Below are 27942 nucleotides of genomic sequence, written 5' to 3' on the forward strand. Positions count from 1 at the left end.
CTTTTTCACAAGTGTCTCTTGTGACATTTTTATTTATTTGTCCAAATTACTTTAATATTTATTTGTCATTTTTTTTCAAATACATGTTACTTAAATCTTTTTTCATTTATATTTTATCTTTTCTATTTTTTAATTACATATTCATCTTAACATTATCATTTTTGTTACTTTCTTTTAATATATATCAAAAATAAATTACAAGCAAATTTATAGCCAAGCACATTGTATTTAACAATAATATATATATATATATATATATATATATATATATATAATTTTGAAAGTTTTATAATTTTAATGATATAACATTAAACAAAATTTGATGGTATGAGATTATTTTATAGTATTTGTTTGATGGGATATTTTATGAGAATTATTTTTATAAGATTATTACACACAACTCTACAATGATAAGATATTGTCCGTTTTGGGTTTAAGTCTTCATAGTTTTACTTTTGGCCATCACTCAAAAGGTCCCTCTAACATTAAAGTATGTGTGTGCTTTATAAGTTGTTATTTTTTTTCTTATTTTTTTAATATAAGACTTGTTTGTATCCCAATAATACTAAAAAAAATGGTAAAAGTAAAAGAAAATAGAGACTTAAAATCACTTGCTTTAGCTGCTTTATTCTAAGACCGGCATGTTCATGATACCTTTTCGATTTCGGATTCTTGCTTAGAATTCATTATCTATGGTGGCTCATAGGAATAGAAGAAAAATATTAACAGAGGCAGTTTGTAGAATTAATCCTTAGAATTGTCTTCAATTACAAGTAAAAAATATTTATTATATATATCTCTAGCTAGCTCCCACACAAGACAAAGTTATTCTTCAGTTTATTAGAAGTGGCTCCTCCTTCTTGTCCTCCCATGCTTTCAACCTCTTGGCTGCTTCCTCCACCTGCAATGAACAAGATTAATTCTCATTACACAGTAACAATACATTCCCCATTTCCTGCATAGTTATATCAAAATAAATTATTATTGCAGAGATGGTTTTTTACCTCCTTAGTCCAATCCGTTCTAAATGTGACCCAAATTAGAATAATTGTTTGCATAACGGTGCCACCTAGCATTCCCACCCATATTCCCTGCCACAAATACACTAGTCTCGTTTAAAAAAAAAATGTATTTGTTTTCATTGAAATATAGATTACTTTTAGCAAAATGAAATGCAAAAGCATGCTTAAGATACACGTTTAAAAATTTAACACACTTCAATTTATACATACCTTGGCACCAAATTTGAAATAAAAGCCGAGAACCGCACCCAATGGTATGCCAACTCCATAATAACAACCCACGTTTACATAAGCTACGAAAGCTTGCCATCCACATCCAACAGCCACCCCTTTATTCACATATATGTTTAAATATATTAGTTTCTAAGAGTGTAATAAGTAATAAACCAAGGTTATGCATGTCCACAACTAGGAATTAAAAAACCAAAATCTTGAGAAATTTTCTTCCGAATGCTTTTTGGCAATAAATAATTGAGTTTAAAGGTTTGAGCAATATGAAGCAGTAATTAATTACCAGATAAGACGGGCTGAATGCCATTGAGGACAAGAGCAAGAGCAAGCAGAGGGCAAAGATCTGAAACTGCAGCAGCAACTTCTTCACCCCCTGTGAAGGCATAGCTAATGACATCCCTTAATGCAAGAACCACCAGTGCTGCAATAACTGATATTATTAAAGAAATCAATGTCACCACCACCACCGAAAACGAGGCTGATTTTGGATTTCTTGCTCCTAGTTCGTTGCTCACTCTCACGCTGCATCAATTGTTGTTCAATATGAAACTCACTTTTCATACTTTTGTATGTTTGAAAAAGACGAAAACTATATACGTACGTGGGAAGTAAAATATGTTCTTATGTGATTAATGTTTTCAATTACGTAAGCTTGCAAAAATCAAATATAACAACCATTCAAAATCATACACTCCCTATGTTTTAGAAAAACTTACTATAGCCTACAGATTATCTTTAAAATAAGAAAGTACTGAGCGTTAATTAGTTTGATGGTTTTATTCAAAAAAAAAAGTATAAAAATAGGAGAAGAGCAAACTTAAAAAGAATGTTAAAATAGAGGGAGTATTTAGTAAGTTAATTTGATTAGTTTCATGGACTTGTATTTATTAATATTACTCATGATTTTGATTCGTGAAATGGTTAGCACTAACTGGCATATAAGTGTTTTCCTTATGTTCATCGAGAAATCTAAATGAAACTTTTTCAATAAGTGCCAAATAAATTGAAATGCCAAAAATTGAATTATATGGGAACTACATTATGGAATTTCCAGCTGTTGAGTAATATCTAATCTAATGGAAATTTATAAGAAATAAAAATAAATAAAAAACTATATTTTAAGTACCTTGCAGCTGCGTTGAACCCAACAGAGATCATGAACACCCATCCAGAAATTGTGGTACTACAATAACAAATAAAAAGAGTGCTAGCGTGATTAGATCAATTTTGAAGAAAAAAAAAAATTAAACAGTAGCTTCTTCGAAGAAAATAAATAAGCACAATGGCATGCCCAACTAATTCATCCGAGTTGGCACGTCTGATTTGGGGTCCAAAATGTCTAATAAAAGGATAAGAACTCTTAAATGCATCATAAATTCATAATCATTCAAATCATAAATGTTTCTTTTGGTTTTCCAGATCAGCATTATATTTAATTAAAAGGAAAATGAAAGAAAAAGAAAAAACATAACTAACTTTTCAATATTGTAGTGGTGACTGTCAAAAAATGGTGTGAATCCTCACAATTTCTCTCCTTTTTTTTTCTTTTCATTTCTACAATTTTAGATGTATAAATAATAGTAAATATTAATTATTATTTTAATATTATTTATTAATATTTAATGTTATTTATACACTCAAAATTAGAAAAATAAATAAAAAATAGAGAAAATCTCAATTCCTAAAAAATGGTGATCGGTGGTGGTTAAGACATTAAATTTGTGCACGTCTTATTCCAGAACAGGATGGGTGGTACCGTGGTGGTGGGGTACATTAACAAAAGTACAACACTGGCAATTTTGTTTTTCCCTGCAATCCCACCCAGTGAAAAAAAAAAAGTTTCTTTTATTTGCTTGGATAAATAAACAAATAAAAAAGTCAAAATATCTATAAAAAAAATACTTATAATAAAAACATTAATCTACAAAATTAAAAAGCTTGTTCCATTAGTTTTTCTTAATAATTTTAATTTTTATATTATTTTTAAAATAAAAAGAAAAACCTATTATTTATTCATGTTCAAGTAAGAGTGATAAAGTAGAGAGAAATTCTATGGTATCCATATTGTTTGAAAGGGTACTGGTACAGTTATAATTATAATTTTATTTTATATTTTATATTTTAATAATTTATTTTAATAATATTTATAATATTTTATTCTTTCAATTTTTAAATTATGTAGTTATTTTATTTTTATTTTATATATTCTAATTTTATTTATAATAATATTATTATATATTTATATAGTTTAATTTTAATAATTTTTTAACTATATTTTTGTCTTTTCACTTAAAATTTTTGAATTTCTATATTTTAATTTTAATAATTTTTTAAGTATATTTTTGTCTTTTTATCTTAAATTTTTGAATTTTTATATTATAATTTTAATCATTTTTTATTTCTATTATTTATTAATTATTTTCTTTTTTAATATTTTATAACATTATTGAAATCTTATAATTTTAATTTCTATAATTTTATCTTACTTTTCATTTTATAAATATAATTTAGATTATTTATTTTATAATTAAATTAATTTTTTTAGATCTTTTTATGAGTTTACATAAAAAAAAAATGTATTGAAACCCTTCAATCTTTAAGGATACCGTAGCAACTCTCTAAAGTAGATCAATCCACTTAAAGTGGAGTGGAACGGGTTAATCCATCAAAAAAACAAAGCGATGTGGAATAAGTCATAAGAGAAAATTGGTTAAAAAATGCAACTCATCTCACTTAACGGTGAGTTAATGCGTTGTTTCACTTAAAGTGAATTGGTGAGTTAAAAATAATGATTTATTAAGTTGACCTACCTTCAACTCATCTAATTTTTTTTAAAAAAATATGAATTGAAATATTATAATATACAATATCACTTCAACCTATATTTTATTATTATTTATAGAATTAATTAGAAATATTATATTTTTCATGAAAATGAATATAATAATATATATTTTTATTAAAAAAATATATTATACATAAAAATATATTAGTAAAAAATATGTGATTAAAATAATATAGTTTTATTTTATATAAAGTAAAAATAACTACTTAAAAAAAAGAAGAAATTAAACTATAAAATAAAAATATCAATCTAACATAAATTCACTATAAATTTATTTTTAAAATATTAAAAAAACTGTATTAACAAATTAACTCATCAAATTGACCAATTAAATCCACATAAGATTATTTGCTCGTTCTAACCCACCAAAATTAGATCACGTTGAATTGTATCCAAAGAAACAGTAAAAGAATTGTATCCTATTTTTTTATTCTATTTCCTTATTTGTTTCTCCAAACAAACAATGACCCAGCACTAATTGCACTTGAATAGTGATTAGTTTTATGTCCCATCGTGGAGGGTATGCTAATGGAGAAAAGAGAGAGAGGAAGAACTTGTTTATTTTATGAATAAGTTTATTTAAATTTATTCTATATAATAGTTCGTGTTTTATATTAAATTTTAATAATTTAACCGTTAAATTTAAAGTTCTTAATATATAGATTAAATTTGTAAAATTTTAAAAAATTTTAAAAACTATTTGATACTTCATTTCATTAATTTAAATTGACGAATAATTAAAAATTATTTTATACATTAATTTGAATTAATGAAATAAAATATTAAATAATTTTTAATTTTTTTTAAAATTTGTAAACTTGATCTATGCATTAAGGACTTTAAAGTCAATGATTGAATAGTAAAATTTGATGTATAACATGAGTTATTAAACGGAGTAAGTCTAAATATACTTATTCCGGGAGTAAACGGATCCATCCTCATATGAATTTAAGTTAATTTTTAAATTTTATAATATTAAAATATAAATTAATTATTTTAATAATTAAATTATTTAACTTATAACAATAATTAAGTAACAAACTTAAAATTATATGTTTAATTAAAAATACAGTTTAATTCTTAAATTGTCTATTTATAAGTTCTTTCTTATTTATCATTTTTTATGTATTATTTATATTGTGATATAATTATTAATTTATAATTTAATTTATTTAAAATATATTAGTAAATTAAATTTTTTTAAAAATGTGATGAATCCACGTGGATTTATCCAAATCCGATAAAACCCAATGGAGATGAAGATGACTTTTAAAAATATAAACACACCTTTTTAAAACTTGAACTAGAACTTGCTCCACTTTTATGGGGTGCGGGGATGGGAGAGTAAAACTCATCCTGACCTGTCTCATTGCCACCCTAATCACAAACTTATCCAGTCTACACACTATTCATAAATGAGTACACTCCCTAATGTAAAACTCTCCAACCCAACAAAATTGAGGCCAAAGATGCCCCATTAACGTCAACAAAATTATAATTAATATTACCTCCACATTATAATTAATATTAGTTTTGTTTTTATTTATAAGACTTAACATAAAATAATTATTTTATATATATATAAAACTCAATTCATATTATTTTATATATTAATTATTTTTAGACTGAAATATCTTTAATTACAATATATTTTCTTAATTTAGTAAAATATATTAATTATAAAATCTTTTAAGTGCATGCCCTTTAAATGGTTAGGAAAAAAACGAGTACTAATCAAGAATGATAAATAGTATAAGAAATACACTCTAATTGATTTAAACGATATATAAATATGAATTAAAAAAAAGTATAAGTGTAATTTTAAAAGAATATATATATATAACAAATTTATTATTATCAAATAAATTAACTTTTTTTTTAATTTTAGTTAATTGGATATGGTATATATAGAAATGAAGATAATATATATTAAATAAACTTTTAATTTTATTACAAAAGTCCTTCAAATATTAAAAGATCTTTAAAAAGATGTATAAATATTAATTAGGAAAGAAAAGTATAAATGTAGTTTTAGAAGAATATATATATATATATATATATATAATATATAGAAATGAAGATAATATGTATTAAAATAAATTGATAAACTTTTAATTTTATTACCAAATTCCTTCAAATATTAAAAGATTTTTAAATTAATTCTTTGGTCTTTAAATTATTAGAAATGTATGTATTGTCTCAGGAGAAATTTAAAAAATTTGATTAACTAAGAAAATTAATTAATATTATTTAATTTTATAAATTTCAAATTGAAAATTATATCTTTTTCTAATATCGTCGTCATTGAAACTTGATAGTAATAATTAAAAATAAAATATCATTATTTAAATGAATGATATTTTAAAATAATATTATTAAATGAAATAAAAGTAATCACAATTTACTTATATTTAAATTCTCAATTCATTAGATTTTTTATATTTAAATTCAAAAAAGTATATTCAATACTTAAAAGCATACTTCTTTAAGAATTATTTAGAAAAAATTACTAATACTTAGTGAACTATGTTTATAGTTTATTGAAATAAATTACTTACGAGGAATATTTTTTTTCTTTTTTTAGACATTTGATCAACACCCATATCATATCAACATCCATATTTATATATACTATTTTTTCACGTTTCTATTCATACGCAGACGCTTACATCACACTTTTATGGCCAAATGAATTTTGTCTACGTCTTTTTGTAATCTTTTAATAATTGATGCTTTGATTTTGATATACTTTCAACAGTCAACCCAAAGGCTAGCTAGAAAATTAAATGGAAAAGGTGGTGAATGAAGAAAGTATGAGAAGGGTAGAGATATTCAAAAGCATGTGGTTATAAGGTAAAATGATTAAGATAAGGAAGTTACCAAATAGAAAGAGAATCGAGCGCCAACTCAGGTTGAGGGAGAAGCCCGGCGAGCAAAACGAGAATCTGAAAATACCACGTCTCCAAACACAGCATAACCGCGGAGGCTGCGGACAGCTTGAAAAACCCGGGCAACCCGGAGAACGCTTGCCACGTGAAGCCCTGCCACGTGCGCCTGCAGCGCTCGCTCTTCACAATATAAACAAACTGGGCTATGACAATGATCCACCAGGAGAGGCTGAGAACGAGCGAGGCGCCCAGCAGGCCCAGCCCAATCTCGTACACCGCCACCCAACTCAGCGCCAGGTGGAGCAACAGCGTGGCGGCTGAGATGTAGGCGCTGGGCGCCACGATGCTCTGCGCCTGGAGGAACTTCTGGATGGGGAAGTTCACGGCGTAGGCGAAGATCTGAGGGATGAGACCGTAGACGAAGAGCGCCGCGGCGGAAGCGATTCTCGGCGATTCCCCGAGAAATATCAAAATCGGTTCGCTGAAAATGTATATGATAGTCAAAAGAATTCCCGCTAGGGAGAGGAGGATCGTTGAGCGTTGCATGTAGACGCCTAGCATGTCGAACTTCTGAGCACCGAATGCTTGGCCGCATAGCGTCTCTACCGCACTCCCCATGCCTAACTGAAATTAATTAATCATAGTTAGTTAAATTCAGCGATAATTGAATAAAAAAGAGTAGAGTAGGATATGATATGATATTTACCATGAGGCCGTAGGCGAAGATTTGGATGCCGGTGTTGCCGAGCGAGGCGGCGGCCAGTTCGAGGTTGCCGAGGTGGCCGGAGAAGATTTGCGTGGACATGGACATGACGTAGTTGATGAGGTAGACCAAGACGGCGGGGGCGGCGAGGAAGAAGAGGAGCTTCAACTCGATCCACGTGGCGGCTCCCACGCGGTTCAGCAAGGGTAATGAGTTATCGGTTAGGATTCTCTCGAGTTTCCCATCGGAGGCGTCTTTTGAGTCTGAATTCTCCAAGAGTGGTTGTTTCTCCGCTGAAGCCATCGGAATCGGAAACCCTTTCTAGTTTCTCCTATCAATTTTGATTTCTTAAGCGGTAGCCGCCGCTAGTTCCCACTCACCAACTAGAACACCAACATGTGTATATATATTATATGCAGTCATATCATATCCTATAACCAACCAGTCTCCCACAATCATCTGTAACATCACAGCCATTCATTCGCTACGCGTTTGTTTGAGAACAAAAAAATATATGAGAAATAAAAGTGAGTAAAATTTTAATTATTTAATTCATAAGAAATATATAAAATTTATATTTTAATTTTTTATTATTTTATTTTTCTTCGACTAGCTAATTATTCACTTTCTTATTATTACTCTCACAACCTTATCTTGCATTTATGCTTAATCAAACAACACATCTTTACATTATAACATCATTAAAAGGTGAAGCACTGTCATCCACCTTTTGTATTCACGGGCATATATATTTTTATTTTATCATTTTAATTAATTAATTGATGTTAATTATTAAATTAAAAACATTATCTAATCACTGTATCGAAAAATGTTACGAATATTTGGCTGTCATTCTTCACTATTGTCATTTTTTTTAAGGGATTCATTATTGTCATTTATATTCATCATTTAAGAATTTTTGAATTTATGATGTATCACTATTAAAAAAATGTCATTTTTTTTGCGAATTTTCCTGTAAAAAAATATTCACATAAATTTTTTGCGAATTTTTCTACAAATAAATATTCGCAAAAATTTTTTGTAAATTTATTTGAGAAAAATAATTTATAGGTATTTCTTACAAATTTTGCTACAATTTTAATAATCATCGATTTTTTTTTCCATGGTAAAAATTTGCAGAAAATATTGTAAGAATTTTATTTTGTTTCTTGCAGATTTTCTTGCAAAAATAAATTCGCAAGTAATATTTACTAAATGGTAAGAAAAAATTTGCAGGTAACTTTTCCTGCAGATTTTCCTGCAAATTTTAATCCGCAAGAAAAATAAAAAAAATATTTAAATTTATAAGTTTAATATTTTAAAAAAACTTCAAGTCCCACATCGATTGAAAATAAAGCAATTAAAGAGTATATAAGTTGGGGCAATACTTACCTTACAAGTTGATTTGTATGGTTGAGTGTTAGGCTTATAATCTACAATCTTAGAATTTAAAAGATTATGTATCACATGTTGGAGGCATGGAAACAAATGCTTCGGATGAATTCATTGTGAGCATTTGAAATTTTTTCGTAAAAAACTTTCCTGCAAAAAATTTTTTGTAGGAAACTTTCTTGCTAATTTTAAAATTTGCAAGTATATATTATCCACGAAAGTATTATCTGCAGATAAAATTTTGCAAAAAAATTTGCAGGAACAACGTTTCCTACGAATTTTTATGAAAAATTCACAGGAAAAGTCGCATGTAATAAAAGAAATTCTAGTAGTAGTGTATGTTCAATTCAACTGTTCAAGTACAACATGTCATGGTGGATTCTATTTAAGTTTGAGAATACGTGTTGGGTAGATATACGTGTTTGATCATCATTTTGAATTAGTTTTTCTAATATCAGGGGATAAACAAGTAGTTGGAAAATGAAATTAGTCATCGTTACCTTCAAACTAAAAGGATAATTTATTTACAAAAATTTAGCCAAAACAAATGATTAAGTTATATGTATTTATTAATTCTCCATAATATTGTGAAGAATCTCAAACACATATGAAGTGTAATAAATTTATTGGTTTCAAGAATATAAAAAAAATTGGTTAAAAAAATGAACTAAAAAATAAGATGGTTGAATTAAGGATATAGAAATTTTAAATATTTTTTATTACATAATTAACAAGTTTTAGAAAAATTCGAGTATTTAAAATTTATAAAATAAAGAGATATCAAATTATTCATAAATAAAATATGATAAAATCAAAGTAAAATGTTGATAGTATATTTGCATATAATGTAAAGCTAGTGGTTTAAATAATAACGAGGATTAAGAATTATATTCTATTAAGAATTGAAAATAAAGATATGATTGGCCAAAGGTTCCTAAACATATTTCTTTTGTGCAAGAACAAAATGAGAATGATGAGATTATGACATATAAAATCTAACTTGTTGATCAAAGATTTTTACAAGGATTTGACATTGATTTCGAATAAACATTCACATGTAGTGAATGTAAGTATTTTTTTAATATTTAAATAGTCAGGATTTTTTTTTGTCAAACTTTTTCTTTTTTCAATTTCTTTGAACTAGACCACCATGTCATCTATTTGAAGACTCATTTTGATCATGGTTAGTTTGACACTAATCTTAACCATTTGATGAGTCACCAACTCCACTACTCTTACCATCTTTTCACTTGCCTTTTCCTCTCTTGTTCCAGCCACTTGCACATTTCTTCTTGTGGTTAGTTTGAGCCAAGATTTATTTTTTAATCTTTTCACCATTTCTCTTTTCATTTAGCCTTTGTTCACAAGCTTCATGGAAGTTCTACAACTCCCATGAATATCTTTGGATTCCTTAATTGCCACCACAATTGATTAAAAAAAGGAGTCAAAGTTCTCAACATCTTGTCTATAATCTATTGATTTGTAAACTTCTCATTACAAGATTTTACTGAATTAACGAGGGCTTGAATTCAATTGAAATAATCAACTCTAAACTCCTATCATTCATAGATAATAATTCATATTGTCTTTGAAGAGATTGAAGCTTCACTTTCTTCACTTTATGAACACCTCCAAAAACTTTACATAAAATATCTCAAGCTTTTTTTGTGAAACTAGTTAAGCAAATTTTATCAAAATTTGCAGAATCCATACATTGATGGATCAAGAAGAGAGCTTTACAATCTTTCTTCTTGGACTCTTTGTAAGCTACCTATTGTGCCACTATAGCACCTTCTTCCATGTCTTGAATATCATTCTTCACAATTTCCAGCACTTCTTAGAAGAAAAAATAAGTAAGTTGGCAGGGAAAATCTATTAGATTAAGCACTTACCATTAAGACAAAAGTTATAGTTGTTAACTATGACTTGATCCACCTAGACCTCCGTCACGGGACAATTGATGACATCAGATAAATAATCTCCCTCTCAGTAATTGCTCCCATTGGGAATCGAGCACGTGACCTTGGCTTTGATACCGGTTGTTAGATCGAACATTTATCACTAGACCAAAAGTTATAGTTGTTAGTTAGTGCGTAACTCTTTTTACTTAACTGTAGTGGCCCAAGTGTAACGTGTTGACTATGACTTAACTCACCTAGGACTCCATCATGGGATAATTGATGCTACCCAACAAACAAAATCTCATAAGAACTGTCCATGATTCACTCTTCCAACACCACGGAAGAAAGTAAAAGTATCCACATATAGATAGAAGAAACTCACAAAAAGTTTCTCTCAAAATAAAAACACCTTGCAATCTAATGAGTTTCACACACACCACCTATAGGTCCCTTACAATCAACAAGCTCTTAATACCAATTTGTTGGAGATGACATGCATAGAAACGCTCGTACTCGTGATAGATAACAAAGTGAAAAATGAGTAAAGAAAAAACTTTATTCTCACACTTTTTCATTACAAATGACTACTTATCATTCATTATTGAGTAGTAATACAAACATGTATTTATAGAGTATATTAACAAATAATACAAACATATAACACTAACAAATTAAGGTATACAAATGATACCTACAGACTATACCATTAGACTATATCTACAAACTAAACCTTCGAACTCTATATGTATAGACTAAACTTGCAAATCATACATATAAACGATACATGCAGATCATATATTTGAATTACACTACTCAATATATACAAGCATAGAGTGAGATAAATAAACTTTAATATGTAATATAGAATTGGTGGTGATTAACTTAGGATGTCTCCAACCTTAAAAGATATGTAAACAGGAGTCATAAACTATTAGTGGTAGTACAATTTATATGAAAAATTATCATTTTATAAAATTTACAAAAACTTAGTAACATTATTAAAATGTTTTAAAATATTACTTTGATAAATTTTTTAAAATGATGCAATTAATATGTAAAAATGTTGTTAAAAGACTTTAGTAATATAAATTTTATTTTACAATTCATAAAATATCGCAAAAGTATATTTGTGAAATTTATTTATAATTTGACAATATTTTTTCAAAGTTGCTAAAAACACACTTTGCAGTGAGAATTCAGGTAGGCTTGATTATCTTCTTATATTTTGGTTCAATTACCTGCTTGGGATGTCATCTTTGGCTATTCGGCAATCCGAATACTCGAACCCTTTTAAGATATTTTATTGTCCTTGGTTGATCAATCAAGAACAGGGTATTTGAATATCAACAGTTGAATATTCGATTATCTAGTGGTCTAAATACTCAGTTATGGGTATTAATCAGGTTGCTTAGTAGTTTGAAAGCTCAGTAGTAGATATTATGCTATCTGGAATCCAAATATTCAGTGATGGGTATTTGACTACCTAGTAGTTCGAATACTTTGTAGGTAGGTATTTGGTATTTCCATCCAGTCTGATTTTAATTGTTTAACTACACAGCTCTTGATTATCTTTAGAATGATTAACAGTTAATCACTGTATTATTTGTATAACTTGGAGGTTTTAGATAAAACAAAATGAATTATTGGGATTTAAATTTGAAGGACAAGCGTTCCTTTAATTTATTGTAAATTCAATTATGCGTATGTCATAAAATAAAAAATAAAAATAAAAAGGAAATTACAATTTGGTTGGTGCATGCACACTAAAAAGGCTAGTAATCATATTTACAAGGTTGATTATTCTCGGTGTATTGCTCATTAATTTATACCATATCCAAAGACAAAGTTTGGTTCATCTTCTTTTGATGAAATTGAAGTACAAGTTTGCTTCAACAGGTAATGAAAAAATACGGCTGGCCATTTAAAATTGGTTACCAATATTGACCCCCAACTGAATCCATGGGAGATTGACCAATAATAAAGTGATGTATTCAACGTTGTCGTGCGGTGCCAATATATAACCTTTCCTGCCGAAGGAGATGTACCTCTTTTTGAGCAGTGATTAGAGGGCATCAATTTCGAGTTTAAACCCTTTTTTTTGGACTATCCTTATATCTAAACACATTATTCTATTCATTATGCTGTGACAAGCCACGGTAAACTCCAAATTGTAGCATTCTTAAAATAATCCTTTCTTCTACAAAAATCAAATGAACCAAAGTTAGCAAACGGCTTATATACTAGTAAAATATTCATAGTATAAAACAAATTGGAATCCAAAAGCACAATTCATCATGGTGTTGGTTTCAAGCAAGAGAATCACCTTTCTTTATTTCAAAAACCCGGCGTAACAACCGGATATTCCATGTGCTTTCTCTTCCTCACTTTGTGTGTGTATATATATATATATGTTGGTCTTGTGGAGTTAAAACCTAAAATGCTTCAATATTCATTGCCACAACATGTGGAACTGCTGCATGAGAAACAACCAAGTATCAGCACAAGATGAGAATGAAGAAGGGAAGAAGAAAGTTGAGGAGATGAAGGTGTTTTCATCGTTCAAGTTGGAACCGGCAAAGCGAAAGGATTGCTTGAAGAAGAAGGTGAGATTTGAATTGCAAGATAATGAAGGAGGAAGTGATGGTAATTCCAGAAGTGGTCCTGTGAGGATTAGGCTGGTGGTGACTAAGCAAGAATTGAAGAGGATGTTGAGAAATAAGAATGAGAATGATCTTCAGTACACTTCGTTGGAGCATTTACTAAGCGATATGGTGTTGAGAGAAAAAAGGGTGTGTGAGATCGGAAAATATGGTGGGAGCATAAATTCTTGGAGACCAGCTTTAGAAAGCATTCCAGAGGAACGTTGAATGAAGTAGTTAGATATGTTATGACTTATGATCATTCCCCTACATTTGTAAATAACGACAATACTTTCCCTTTATTTCATGCAGGAGTTTGTATTGGTACTTCATATGAATTGAGTAGTTTCATTTGACTAATTAGAAATGTCGAATGAAGTTTGAGCATGTGATTTTCAGTAGGTAGGGTCGTATAGAATATGGCTCTATGTTGGCCGTGAAAGAACCATTTCATATTTAGATTATGTATTTTTATGATTGTGATTAGTCTTTTATTTTTTACGGAATACTTGCATGACATCCATTAAAAACATGATTAATAATGTTCTTGGCCAGTGATGACAAAACATGTTTTGACCCTCCAAGAAAGAAAGAGTTACCATGACTCAACAAACAAGAGTACTCATGCTCGAAACTCCAAAGTAGATCATGACTTAATATAACTTTCTGTCGGTTTCAAATAAAAGATTTTGGTATATATTCTCAATATGTCAGAGTCAGACGACGATAATGAAATGGAAGTGTGAGTCCTTTTTGTTAATAACGCTGTGAAGTCAAGCTCAAACAGAACCCTCTGCTTTCTTAGCTGTGCTCTACCAATTGTTAACATTTCTCGAACCGGAAATTCTCTCTTTTGGTTATTTAATAGTTTCACTTAGATGATAAATGTTTAATAAAAAAATAATAACAAAAAGCTTTTGGCTATCAAAATTTGATGAAACTTACTTGGGTGAAACTTTTGAAGAATGTATCGACCTGACTTCATCGTCACATTAATTGGAATCATTACTATTAATAATGAAAACTAACCTATTAGAACATTTAAAATTATATGAGAAAATGTGTCAAAGGCATATATATAGTAATCTTAAAATAATCTTATATCTTAGTGTCGTGTGAGTTTACATAACATCATTATCACCAAAAGATCACACTGCCTACTAACTGTAACTCTTCTAACTTAGCTTTGATTTGTTCTAACATAACATATGATCATCATAGTTCAAACTATAATGGAAACAGAAGAATAAATTAGAGTTTGAGAACATGTAAAATGATTTTATAACCTACAACATCATAATAAGACATACATGCAAGCCAAACAATCCAAAGGAAACATGTATCTCATCCACGTCATATCCAACAAGACATTCATCAATGCCTATGAACATACCACAACATACATCATATGCAAATACCTCAATTAATACATCGTAACGCATTCATCTACGGAGATCTCTTAATAACATGAGCAATCTAAGTGACTTTACCTTATCGAATTGACCAAATTATTTTCGCACCCAAAGCATTTGCTCGATCATTGCAAAATGGGATACCAATCCATCCTCTGATTTCTCTAGTCTTGTCACTTACACTAGAAAAGCATACTTTCATCGTTAGGAGTGACATAGCTAAGTATAGGTGTACCATAACCTTACCAAGTCACTTGGATTTAGCCCACTAGTCATCCTCAAGGAATCACGCAACATTTATAGGTATTTGGTCAAAGGTTGTAGTCCTTGACCTCCTATCTTACTCAACTACTAACGAAGGACCTAGAGGAGACTCAATACACCTCAAAAACCTACTCCAAGAGACATACCTACTCAATGAGGATTTTTCAATAATGGTCTACTCGAGTACCACTCTAAGATTCCCTATGTGGAATCTTCAGTTTGCAAAACAATTTTCTCTCCTCAAGTCTTTAGTTAGCCAACATGCTTTGATGTCTTACTACAATCTCAACATCTACACCTAATCATACATCTATTATATACATAACATTTAGCCAATGCATATAGAGATCAACAACAACAACATCCATACATGACCTATCTATGCTCTCCAAAATCATACACCATACATATGTACAACATACATATATTCACCATCATCCAACACTGTACAACCATCTACTTATGTCATATCCAATCAGCATATGCAGAACAATCATCATACAACATACATCACCAAAACACACTGAACATCCAAGCATCACGCGCCCAAAGCAACTTACCTTATGTCCAACAACATTGAGGTAGGGGGCTCTTTACCTCGCTCATGCCCAACGCATCCAAATCACGCCTGACATGACTGAGCTAAAGATCTCCCAGGACCTTGTGCCTAGTATGGAAAAATCCACGTCCAACCTTATATTAGGCAGAAAATCTCTACCTAACTCACGTTCGATGTCACCTCAGTGGTGTTCAACGTCACCAAGTTAGAGACTTCACATTATTCTCACGCCCAACATTATTCAAATCATGCTTGATGTCATCCCAACCCAAGATGAGTCTCTCTTTTCACGTCTGACGTCACTGATCTTGCGTCCGACGCGATTGAGACAAAACTCTCTGGTTGGAACTGTGCCCAACGCCATGAAGGCACACCTAATGTCATATAAAAAGAATTGCACTTGCAAATCACAAAAATTGTCTTCAAGACATAAAATACAGACAATCCAAGCATGCAAAGCATCATACCATACGTTTACAACACTCACAACTTAGTTTTGACATCACAAACCACATGTAACCAATCAAGTGAATCACCCAATTCCACCCCCATAAACTCAAAACACCAAGAGTCCACACACATCAACCCCTATTTTAGATTTTTATCAAACAACCAAGAATTCAAAGTGATTCTAGATCTATCTCTCTAAGATTTTTTAAGAACAAAAAATTATGAATTCTATTCAAAACAGAAATTTTATGTACTTTTCCTTCCGATGTCAACTAAACCACTGACTAGAGACTCTTACCAATAACCTAAGCACAGTATTATAGAGAAGACATTCATGAGCTTGAAAAAATTATTATAAATATCAGTTACGACAAATAAGTGGATGTCAATCAACTATGATGAATATTCAAAAATCCAAAACCTAAAAGAAATTAAGGTTAGTTTTATTGAAAATTTTGTTAAAGATATAAAGATGATTTATCATCGAGCATGCGAAAGAAAATATTCTTAGCAACAACTCTTTAAAATGTTTGTTGCAATTTGAGAATGACAAAAGTTTTTAAAAATAATGAAATAAATTCTACCTAAATTTAAATTTACTATTTTTTTATATTTCTATTTTAATGAAACATTAATTTATGATATTGAAAGGATATATATATATTTCTATATGGATTTTTCTAACATCTATCATCTCGTCAATTTTTCAAAATTATTAATTATATAAACTGGTCCAAATTGGGGTTATAAAAATATTATTTTAAACATACATAATTTATCAAGTATTAAATTATAGAAGTTTATTCATGTACCCAAAAAAATATTATAGAAGTTTATCTAAAGTAACAAAGTAAAAAGACATCTCAATTTTGAAGTTTATCTGTGCTAATAATCTCATACATATTGACAATTACTTCATTGATTAATACTAGCACTAAAAAAATGTCCATTCGATATCAAGCAATAATCATTAAAAAATTTAACTCCATGAAAGTAATATAATCATACAAAAACTTTATTTACAACAATTAATAGTCATTCAATACTTGCACTTAAACCAAAAAAAAAAGTTATAATCTCTTTAATATACACCAATAATATTTCCCAACAGCTAAAAGTTAAATAATTTAAAAATTAGATTTCTAAATTAAATTTATAACTCTTCCAATAAATCATTTTCCAATCAATCAAAAATAAATCCTAATCAACTTGCGTAAAAATCCTTTGTCAGGCTTTGTTAAAAGTTCATTTTATCTTCATAAGTATATATAAAATTGATATTTCTAACTGCTATTCTCAGCCGTTCATCAGAAAGCAACATCCTACATAAATTCTTTCTTTATTTTCCATTCCGAATTAACAATTTTATATTTTGGCATAACAAGTTGCAAATCTTTCTTCCTGGTCTTTTCGAGCAAATCATTGTTATTAGGGCTGATAACCTCAATGATCTCCACCTTGATTCATGTTCAACTTCACAGGCAATTCCAAGGACAATTGCTCTTTTGGTACGTAATTATATTTGGTCAAAATAAAATTATTAGAAATTAATATAAAATTTACACCCAAAAAATATCGGTACGATAAATTCACTACAGTTGTAAGAAAATGAACTGGAATATTTAAATTAAAAGAATATTCACTGCCATCGGATGAAATCAGCTTATATAAAATACAATTGTCCCCATTGTTCAAATGGGCACACAACGCACAGACATCAAAAATCGAGAATCAATGCACTGGATGTTTACAGGCCTAATATAAACACCTGGAAGTGTCAAAAAATTGCCTTCTTTAGAAGGGGTCTTTCCTATTTATTGAATTTATTCTAATTTCTCACATTTTATTACCACTCGAAAAGTGTACACGCAGTGGCAACAGCATTTAACATTTCCCCTCAACGATGACTTCACTGCTTGGTGAGGTTCCTGATGACATATGGAAGTATGCCTCCATGGTTAAAGTAAGCAAGCTCCACCTGAAAATACAAGCGTGTTACACAATAATCCAAGGACGATAAAATGTTTGGAGGCAAAATTTCGAAGCGCCAAACCCCAACAATAACCAGACAAACAAACATGGAACACGGACAGCATTAAATACATGAATCATGGAATATCTTAAATTACCTCAGTGTCAAAGCGAACTGTGCAGGTGAAAGATTTTCCAGTATTGGTTGTCACAGTGACATCTTGGCCAGGCCTTATTTCGCTGATGTTACTTGGGAGGTCAATAGTGTAACGTTCGTGACCAGTCAATCCCAATGTGTCAGCGTCCTCACCAGATTTAAAGCAGAGAGGAATAATACCCATTCCTACCAAATTACTACGATGAATTCTCTCAAAACTTTTGGCTATCACTGCTTTGACACCCTGTCAGAAAAATGTAAACATCATCAAGCACGTCAGAAATGAGTCTTAACCTGTCAAGAAAACCAAATCACGGATTATATAGGACTCACCAATAGCATGGGACCCTTGGCGGCCCAATCTCTGGAACTTCCACTACCATATTCAGCTCCAGCCAAAACAATGGTGTCCTGCCCTGATGCCTTGTATCTCTGGTATAAAAGAAAATTTCAAGGGGATTAGAATGTTAAAAGGGCTAAAATCAGACCATTTATCACATTAGCCTAGCACAACGGTATACACTAGCTTTTCTTTATAGGAGGAAAAATAATATTTTACTTTTTACATTCTGATAACCAGTTGAATTTGATTCATGATCAAGATCTATCTGGCTTGGCCATTTTTTTGGCTTAAAAGCTATTTGAAGTTGAAATAAAAACTTAAAAAGTAAAAATTCAGAGGTAGTTTTTATTTCTTTTATAACTAAGAGATAATCTGAGAGTGTTGGTTGGGGAGGGAAAAGCAGGGAGAGGAGAGAGAAACATAAGTTAGTTTTTTTTATTCCTAAAAGCTTCTTATTCAGTTCTTTATTTTTTTAGAAATTACTTTTTTTTCCTCCCTTTTCTTCATTAAAAATTAAGCTGTTTAACTTTTTAAAAACTTTCAAGAAAATGCGCTAGTGTCCTCAACAGAGGAGGTCCAATAAATGGAGATATTGTCGCAATAACAAGCCTTGCAATCATTGCAGAAGGTAGTGAATTTGTGATCAACTATTTTAATTTTTAATTATTTAATAACCAGGACCAAATACTTGATATATACACTGAAGTAAAAGAATTCACATAATAATATTATAAATAAAATTCAGCAACGGTTTTCCTCTTTTAGCAAGAGGTTGTTAGCTTAAATTTTTTAAAGCAATTTAGGAAAGACGAGGTCAGAAAATTTCATATGAAATAAAATGTAAAAAGTTCAAAAGCAGTAATAAAAAGCATGCTATACTTGTTTAGTGCATCACTCACCTGTGCTGCATCAAACACATAAAGCTTCTCCCCAGTCGGAATGTGAACAGTCTTGGGTCCAACTTCCCCATTCAAGAGCTTGTTAACAAGACGAATGTTAGCAAAAGTTCCCCTTGCCATCACTTCATCATTGCCACGACGACTTCCATAAGAGTTGAAGTCCTTTTGTTCAACACCTCGCTCCAGAAGGTATTTTGCAGCAGGACTGTCCTTGTTAATGTTTCCAGCGGGAGAAATGTGATCAGTAGTTATACTGTCACCAAAATTCAGCAGACAATAGGCATCTTTCACACCATGAGCTCCAGGAGGATCCATGGTCATGCCCTTGAAGTATGGAGGTTCATGAATATATGTTGACTTGGGGTCCCATGAGTACAGCTTCTCAGCAGGAACTTGTAGTTGGTTCCACATAGTATTACCTTTGGTAATGGCTTCATATGTACTTCGGAACATGTCAGGCAATACACTGGATTGGACAGCCTATGAATCAAGTAAACCGAAGTTAATCTCACTATACACACTATCAAACATGTAGAGTAAATTTCATACAATGAGAAAAGCAAACATCATTTACATCTGCAATTTCTTGAGTGGATGGCCAAACATCCCTCAAGTAAATATTCTTCCCATCCTTCCCTGTCCCTATTGGCTCCTTCTCAAAGTCAATGTCAACCTGCAAAATTCAACCAAAAAAGTTAAGTGATGAAGGTTAAAAACAATTGTAGTAGAAAAAAATGATGTTTACAAATAACGTCCTGTTATATTGTTATAAAAAAACAATATAACAATATGTTCTCACTGTATCCTATAAAAATATTTGAAAACAAAAAACAAAATGAACACATGGAATTTTTGTGGTTATACGAGAAAACAAGAAATAGAAACAGAAAACATTTTCTCAATGCAACAGGCCCTAAATTTCATCAACCTTTGACAGAACAGTAAATAAAATATGCATCCAGCCACCTAAACAAGGTTCTAGTTTAACTGTTTAAGTTAATAAAGTAGAAGAACTGCCTAAGCCAAGATATTAATGTGTGACATGGACATGCAATGTCAGAAGGGAAAAAAATATCAAAACTGCCTAAGCCCATAGTGCAAGTCAAGATCCAAAGTTCTGGATGTGAGTATCTTAAGAAATTGATAGAGAGAATTGAGAAGAAAAAATATATCCAACAATGGATTTGAATTTAGCTTTAGTCCATTATATTACATATAGCACGAGACTGAACATTTATATAAATGAAGTGGGTGGACCAGACAACATCAATGCTAGTGATTAGCCTCCACACCATCAGTTTTAACATTTGTCAGCTTTGTTTCTGCCAACAAAGTCCTTGGCATTTATAATCTTATTATTATTAACAAGACATGAGAATCAGACAATATGAAAGAAGCATGAACCAAAAACCTTTCATATGCACATTAGAAATATGAATTAGCCAAACATACTGTGCCAGCGAGAGCATAAGCAACAACTAGAGGTGGTGAGGCAAGGTAGTTAGCTCTAGTCAAAGGATGCACACGGCCCTCAAAATTACGGTTCCCAGATAACACAGCAGCGGCGACAATGTCTGCCCAAGACAATATGAGAACACAATCAGTTTGGCAAATATAAAGCAGAATATGATCAAGCATTTATTAAAAAGTTATACAAGACAATTGCAAGAATAACACAGAAATCAGCTTCGACTATAGAAGTTATATTTGATATCACAATTACCATTTTCAGAGATAGCAGAAGCAACTGATTGGTCCAGATCCCCTGAATTACCAATGCATGTGGTACAGCCAAATCCAACAATATTGAAACCTTGTTCATTTAGATACTTTTGCAGGCCACTGCAAAAAGCATATAAAATCAAATCCAAAGTACATTACAATACAAATAACAAAATAGGTATTCTGTTATGAAGTATGAAATACCTCTTAAGTAGATATTTTGTAACAACTCCAGAGCCAGGAGCAAGACTTGTTTTTACCCATGGCTTAACCTGGCAAACAGTGAAAACATCTACCATTACTATCAAGAAAAGGACAACATAAACAGAATACAATTTGTCCCTTTAATTTGAGGCAGGAAAAGTGGACCACATAAATGTAAAAACCTAAGCATAAAACTTGGATTTTGGTTTAAAAGTAGCACAATGACAGTTTCTAACATGTATTTTGGTTTCTAACCTTCAAACCTAGCTCGTGAGCCTTCTTTGCTACAAGACCAGCTCCAAGCATAACACTTGGATTTGATGTATTTGTACAGCTTGTGATTGCAGCAATCACAACACTGCCATGCTTGAGCTCTGCTGGCTGCCCATGGAAATCAAATTTTGCAACTTTGCCTTGTACATCTTTTGGTATAGCAAATCCCTGTATTCAAATAAAACATTTGGGAAGATTAAACTGCTGCAGCTTTATGATTGCAACTACGTCAGCAAGTTGAAGGTCTACAACTAGAAACAATCAGAATGACTGATATTAAATAGAAAAATGGATAAATTTCTTGCATTGCAATTAGCAATGCTTTCTGGAATCCTGATACAGTGATTGATGGGTTCAAACAATAAAAAGATGAATAATACTTATTTGTATTGATATCAAAGGCTACTGTCACTTGATTACAAGGAAAGTGAAGAAATATTCTGATAGAATGACTATCAGCCCAAGCCAAACAGCCCCCCTCATCAGAGATTCACCCTGTGTGATCCTTCTCTCTCCTTCAACATAATTCCCTCCCCCCGCTCACCTCTCTCTTATTACTTATAATATATAACTAATGTCAACGTCACTTCTCTCCTTCCCTTGCCAACTCAGCACCCTTATTCCCTTTGAAACATTTTCTATAATAAACCTTCCAAACTTTGGTGGGCCTGTTTTCACTATTTGTCACCAACTGGCCCATTTCCTCCTCACTGTTCCTAACAGTGATCATAGGAAGTGGAAAATATGGTTGAGAAAGAGCAATATTCAGGAAATAGGTCTCACTTCAGGTAATATCGAACAAATTTGTAGATCCAAGTTTCACGATGCAAGGGCAATTTTTTTTTTCTCCACATGATATTGCCATTTCATCTACCCTCCCCTGCACATTTGTGGTAGCCTTGTGCACTAGGTGATCCTATTTAGAATGTTGCCATTTGATTGTGCAAGTTTGCAGAAACAAATCATATAATTCGCTAAAAAGTAAAGCAATTTTTGTTAGATGCAACGATTTAAACTTTTGATTGTGATGATCATTTTAGGTATGCTAGTTTTAAGCCACCATAGACACAAACAAAAAGATACCAAACTTAACCTAGTTACCATTTTAACTGAAAAACCACCAAATGGCCACACAGTAACACTTGTTTAGAGCAAATGGTTGAGAGTTGAGAGTTGAGAGCAAATGCAAGATGTAGTAATAAACTATGAAATCATTTAAACATCTTTTCTATAAGACAAAAGTATGAGAAAAGCATTTGAACATCACAGCATTGCTAACCTTAAATCCCACTTTGTTGTCGAGACAAGCATGCCAATCAGCCTTCATTTCCTTCAAAGGCACCCGATCATGAGGTCTGGAAAGAGTATCATTCAGTATGAATTATCACATATTATAAATCAGAATTTTTTAAACCCACATAAAAATACGACATGTCATGCAAAAGAGCAGTGTCTTACCTCTTGGGTCCTGAGATGCATGGTTCAACTTCGTCAAGATTCAATTCAAGATATGATGAATAAACTCTGTCTGGTTGAGGCTGAATTTATAACAAATAAATTAACACTCCATATCCTTGTGATACACACATCTGTTTTGTTCAAAAGGAGTACATAGGATATTCAACTAGTATTACCTCATTATAATCAATAAACAATTTGTTTGCCCTGAGATAGGCCTCTATCATTGCCACCTATACAATAAAAAATGAAGGTCAAGTAATGCTACAAGCATTTCACAAAATTGAAAAATAATAAATGAATTCATACTCACAGTCTCATCACTTCTTCCAGTTAATTTGAGGTACTGTAACGTAACATGATCTACAGGGAAGAAGCCCATGGTTGCACCATATTCAGGAGACATATTGGCAATAGTGGCCCTGTCAGCTAATGATAACTCACCCATACCATCACCTATAGAACAACATGAAAATTGGTAATTAGCTGGGACAGACCACCATAAATTAATAAAAATAAATAAATATATATATATATAATTTAAAAAATTAAAAAAAAAATTAAAAAAAAAAAAGAGGAAATACAAGAGAACTTAATTACCATAAAATTCAACAAATTTCCCTACAACACCATGTTTCCTAAGCATTTGTGTTGCAGTTAGAACCAAGTCAGTTGCTGTCACACCATTGCGCAATTTTCCAGATAACTTAAACCCAACAACACCAGGTAACACCATGCTCATAGGCTGTCATTATCACAGCACACAGCATTAAGGACCACTATAGCTAATCAGCTCCATGAGCTTATTTTGAGATGAAGGACAAATTATCAGAATTCATTATACTTATGGGGAATTGGGGATATAATCAAAACACATTCATTAAAAATAAACCAAAATTCAGAAGTTAATTTACTTGGCCAAGCATTGCTGCCTCTGCTTCAATACCTCCAACACCCCATCCAGCAACTCCAAGCCCATCTATCATTGTTGTATGTGAATCAGTCCCAACCACACTGTCTGGATAGAGCAAGCCTTCATTGTTGAAAACAACACGTCCAAGATATTCAAGATTGACCTGAAATGAAACATCACATGTCCCCAGTATTAACAATAAAAAATAATAAACATAAAAAAATATGTTCCATAACATCATTTTAATGCCTGGTTCTGAACTTACTTGATGTACTATACCAGAACCAGGAGGGACAACAAGCATGTTATGGAAAGCAGTTGACCCCCATTTAAGAAAAGCAAATCTCTCCTTGTTCCTCTGGAACTCAAGTTCCATATTGGCCTGCACTGCATTCTCTGACCTAGCTACATCAACTTGAACTGAATGATCAATGACAAGATCAACAGGAACCTGACAAATATTAAAGCTCAGAGTCAGAGCCGCTTATACAATAGCAAACATAACATATAGGGAAAATATGGCTAAGTGGGGATGTTTGTTAATTTTCTTCTGATCAAAATAACTAGGTTCAGATTTTTATACGTTATTTGATCTTAAACAAGATCAGATTAAAATTTTGTACACTTTATGTATAATATGATATCAATTTGAATTAAGCAATATTAGAGAAACTAGTTTTGAATTGAACACAAAAACTCTCCAAAAGTCATTTTAATAGTAGATTAGCACAGGCCGCATCAACTAAATATATCAGAAAATGGTTTTCGCTATGTATCACCCTGCTAATATCTTGTCAACTTGAGAACATCTTCAGAATGTATACAGTAAATCGGGAGAAAATGTTATCCAGATATATGAAACTTACAGTAGCAAAGCATACTTTTGTAAGACGGTCAGTTATACATGACAGTAAATAAATAAATAAATAACTGTATAAAAAACTAATAATTACTTATGGTAGCAATTACAAGTTGAAGGCTCGTATGGCACACTACATAACACTAAAATTAGAAATCTCTTTGGTAACTACCATCAAGATCTTCAGAGAACAAAAACACAGAAAAATGATAAGAATGATATATACCAGGGGATTGATCTTATTAGAATCACTGCCAAGCTTATTCATAGCATCACGCATGCAAGCCAGGTCAACGACAGCCGGCACTCCAGTAAAATCCTGAGGAGAGGAGAAAAAACAGGTAAAAGAAAGAACACAAATTACTTTATATCACCCATTCATGACAATAACACTTTTGCCGCAACCAGAATTGAACAAGGTACCTGCAGTAGAACACGAGCAGGCTTGAAAGGAATCTCAACTTGCTTGACAGAAGAGTTTTCCCAGTCAATAATCTTCTCAACATCCTCCTTAGTAACTTGGAAACTGTCACAATTACGAATGGCAGATTCAAGTAGAATCCTGATAGAGTATGGCAACCTATCTGTTAAGCACCCACAAAATTGACACCGTCAGCAACAAAGGTAGATGCAAAGAATTTTAAAGAACGAGAAACCAATCCTTCAGCATTAAACATATAATAATGGAACAAAATCACCAACACCACACATTCCACCCAAAATTCTAGCAAACAAAATAAATTAAAATTAAACCAGGCCAAACCAAGCTAGCAAATTACCAATTCTTGGATCGTTGAGCGACGGAAGGCTGTAGAACTTTCCAAACTCGCCACCACCAGGCTTAGGGAGACTCGTCAAGTTTCCCTTGAAAGGATTCTCAGTAGCTGCAATGGCACTTACGTCAGATATCCGGAACACGAAATTCAGCACCAAAAAAATCAGAAACTAAACTACATAATATAATAAGATAAAGCAAACTTCATAACATAACACACTAAACACGCTCTTAGCGGCGTTGGCAATAAAACAGATAATTCCAGAGAGAGAGGGAGAGGAAAAAAAAAAAAAAAAAAGCAAAACGGAATACACATTTTACATTCGAGCAGAAAACGAAAAAAACGTAGCTGAAATGAACGATTCTGAGCTGAACAGAACAGATCAAAAAGAAAGAAACACAGAACTCCAATATGATGGGAGTGAACGGTGAAGTACCGCTGGTGGCGATCCTGCGGTGGAAGCGTTCGATGAGAGGAGCGACGGCTCTGATCTGATTGCGGAGGCCGAGCGGAGACCTCCAATCGACGCCGTGGCTCCATCGGGGGACGGCGGAGGCGAATGAGCGAGCGGCGGTGGAGGAGCCGAGGGATCGGCGAGGAGAGGCGCGAGCAAAGGTTCTAGAAAGAGAAGCGGAGGAAGACGAGGAGAGCTTAGACCTGGAAGCTCGGAGGAGTGAAGATACAGAAGAGGCCATGATCAAAGCATTCGAATGAGAAGCGTGTGGAGAACGAACGCAAACTAGGGCTTCTAGAACACATGAAACACCGAGCAGTGACCGTTTTATTTTATGCAGACCCGAACCTATTCCTCTGCGGATGACTCCACGCTCCGCACTCCTCGTGTCCAATCAACTCCGCTAAACCCGTTGCTTTTTTTTACGCAATTTTTTTTTTTTTTTACACAAGTTTAATTCTCATTTGGTACGCTTACCTTTTATATATTATTTTAATGATACTTTAAAGATCATAATACTTTAAAGTTAAAGTCCCCTAATTCGATTAATTAATGCTTAGTCCCCATCTGGAAATTATTCTAACATATACTCCCGGTTCGCGGCAAATTTTGCGAAGTTTCGCCAAGTGGCGTGGTCAAGTTGTATCCTTCAACTATTCGCAATTTCGCATCACTGGCGACTAACGAACACCACACCATGCTCTTATTATTATTAGCTCTCCGTGACTAACGAATCATTCCACGTGCCCTCCTAGTCTTTGATTTTTCATTCTCCTCCTCCTAAGTCGTAATTCAATGGAAGGAATTTTTCTTTTTTTTATTTTTTATTTTTATTTTTTTTATGGCTCTTCATTATTCGTGTCGGTATTCACTTTAAGGTAAGAGAGAATCGCGAGGCAAGTGCCCCCTATGTGGTGGAGAGAAACTATTACATGTGATTAGCTATACTTTCTGAGAAATTTCTGTGACATGAAAATTAATTTTATTAATGATTTTAATATGTTTTAAATTATTGTAAAATATTTAAGTTTGGATTGTGATTTATTTAAAAAATATTTTTTATTTTTCTAAAATTTAAAAAATTATGTTTTGATTTTCAATCCGAATGGCGAGGGTGGATGGTAAGGCATGCATCTGCGATGTACCGTAGTTTATTATGTTTGAAAGGATTTTTACTTTTTCTTTTTTGTCCATGTCTGAAAGAGTTTCAGAAAGTGCGAAATACTAATGTTCAGCCATCGAAGCAGACCGAGAATAAATACTGGATGGTAGGCCCAGCACAAACGTTGACGATTCCCAACAGGCCAACATTTTGGATTTCTTTTATAAAGACCATCATTCTAACTTCTAAGTAAATAAATATTTACATGGAAATGTTAGTGAATGTATGGTCAAGATATTAACTAAAGAACATTATCGTTTAGTTTAGTGTATATTGCTTTTAAATAAGCTCGTGGTCTGAATAACTGTGAAGTCTTATCGACTCAATTCTATTTAATTATATTGGTTCAATTTTTTTTATTATTTAAGTCAAATTCGAATCAAATTTATTTATGTAAAAGTTAAGTTTGAATTATAGTGTAATTATTGTAATTTTAATTATAAAA

At 31.7% G+C, this 27942-nt stretch overlaps 3 protein-coding genes across 4 annotated transcripts; 1 reads left to right on the top strand and 2 right to left on the bottom strand.

The window, feature by feature from the left end:
• Nucleotides 1–709: 709 nt before the first annotated feature.
• Nucleotides 710–8181, bottom strand: LOC109817395 (protein DETOXIFICATION 40). 2 transcript variants are annotated; one of them, XR_003805888.2, is made up of 7 exons: nucleotides 7693–8181; nucleotides 6979–7610; nucleotides 2380–2436; nucleotides 1537–1775; nucleotides 1233–1351; nucleotides 1005–1105; nucleotides 710–901 (listed from the first exon to the last, which is right to left on the bottom strand). XR_003805888.2 is itself a non-coding variant. In XM_020382631.3 (7 exons), the coding sequence occupies exons 1-7, from the start codon at nucleotides 7990–7992 to the stop codon at nucleotides 833–835; spliced, it is 1503 nt and encodes a 500-aa protein (XP_020238220.1). In that variant the 5' UTR covers nucleotides 7993–8172; the 3' UTR covers nucleotides 710–832. The 2 variants fall into 2 exon arrangements, 1 of the variants encoding a protein (XP_020238220.1); XM_020382631.3 differs by having other exon boundaries at nucleotides 1005–1091; nucleotides 7693–8172.
• A 5042-nt stretch (nucleotides 8182–13223) lies between these two features.
• LOC109817390 (uncharacterized) lies at nucleotides 13224–14834 on the top strand. Its single transcript, XM_020382625.3, has one exon. It carries the CDS (start codon nucleotides 13445–13447, stop codon nucleotides 13847–13849), a length of 405 nt encoding a protein of 134 aa, XP_020238214.1. The 5' UTR covers nucleotides 13224–13444; the 3' UTR covers nucleotides 13850–14834.
• Nucleotides 14835–17904: 3070 nt separating this feature from the next.
• Nucleotides 17905–26673, bottom strand: LOC109817391 (aconitate hydratase, cytoplasmic). Its single transcript, XM_083064937.1, has 20 exons — nucleotides 26318–26673; nucleotides 25885–25989; nucleotides 25529–25689; nucleotides 25332–25424; nucleotides 24512–24697; nucleotides 24248–24409; nucleotides 23934–24078; nucleotides 23647–23789; nucleotides 23510–23566; nucleotides 23334–23413; nucleotides 23155–23230; nucleotides 21858–22043; nucleotides 21603–21670; nucleotides 21400–21518; nucleotides 21129–21250; nucleotides 20251–20349; nucleotides 19677–20156; nucleotides 18768–18866; nucleotides 18436–18678; nucleotides 17905–18284 (listed from the first exon to the last, which is right to left on the bottom strand). Exons 1-20 carry the CDS (start codon nucleotides 26574–26576, stop codon nucleotides 18216–18218), a joined length of 2952 nt encoding a protein of 983 aa, XP_082921063.1. The 5' UTR covers nucleotides 26577–26673; the 3' UTR covers nucleotides 17905–18215.
• Nucleotides 26674–27942: the final 1269 nt, after the last annotated feature.

This window comes from Cajanus cajan, chromosome 10, assembly GCF_000230855.2.
Source record: "Cajanus cajan strain Asha chromosome 10, NIPB_CcT2T_4, whole genome shotgun sequence".
NCBI lineage: Eukaryota > Viridiplantae > Streptophyta > Magnoliopsida > Fabales > Fabaceae > Cajanus > Cajanus cajan.

Excerpts from the sequence above, each read along its gene's own strand:
- LOC109817395 (XM_020382631.3), bottom strand. The coding sequence starts at position 7,992 with ATGGCTTCAGCGGAGAAACAACCACTCTTGGAGAATTCAGACTCAAAA. Across the intron at positions 2,437-6,978 it reads CTCGATTCTCTTTCTATTTG|TACCACAATTTCTGGATGGG; the intron begins GTAACTTCCTTA and ends TTGTTATTGTAG. Across the intron at positions 1,776-2,379 it reads GGGTTCAACGCAGCTGCAAG|CGTGAGAGTGAGCAACGAAC; the intron begins GTACTTAAAATA and ends CAATTGATGCAG.
- LOC109817390 (XM_020382625.3), top strand. The coding sequence starts at position 13,445 with ATGTGGAACTGCTGCATGAGAAACAACCAAGTATCAGCACAAGATGAG.
- LOC109817391 (XM_083064937.1), bottom strand. The coding sequence starts at position 26,576 with ATGGCCTCTTCTGTATCTTCACTCCTCCGAGCTTCCAGGTCTAAGCTC. Across the intron at positions 23,231-23,333 it reads TGCATCTCAGGACCCAAGAG|ACCTCATGATCGGGTGCCTT; the intron begins GTAAGACACTGC and ends TACTCTTTCCAG. Across the intron at positions 21,519-21,602 it reads ACAAAATATCTACTTAAGAG|TGGCCTGCAAAAGTATCTAA; the intron begins GTATTTCATACT and ends TGCTTTTTGCAG.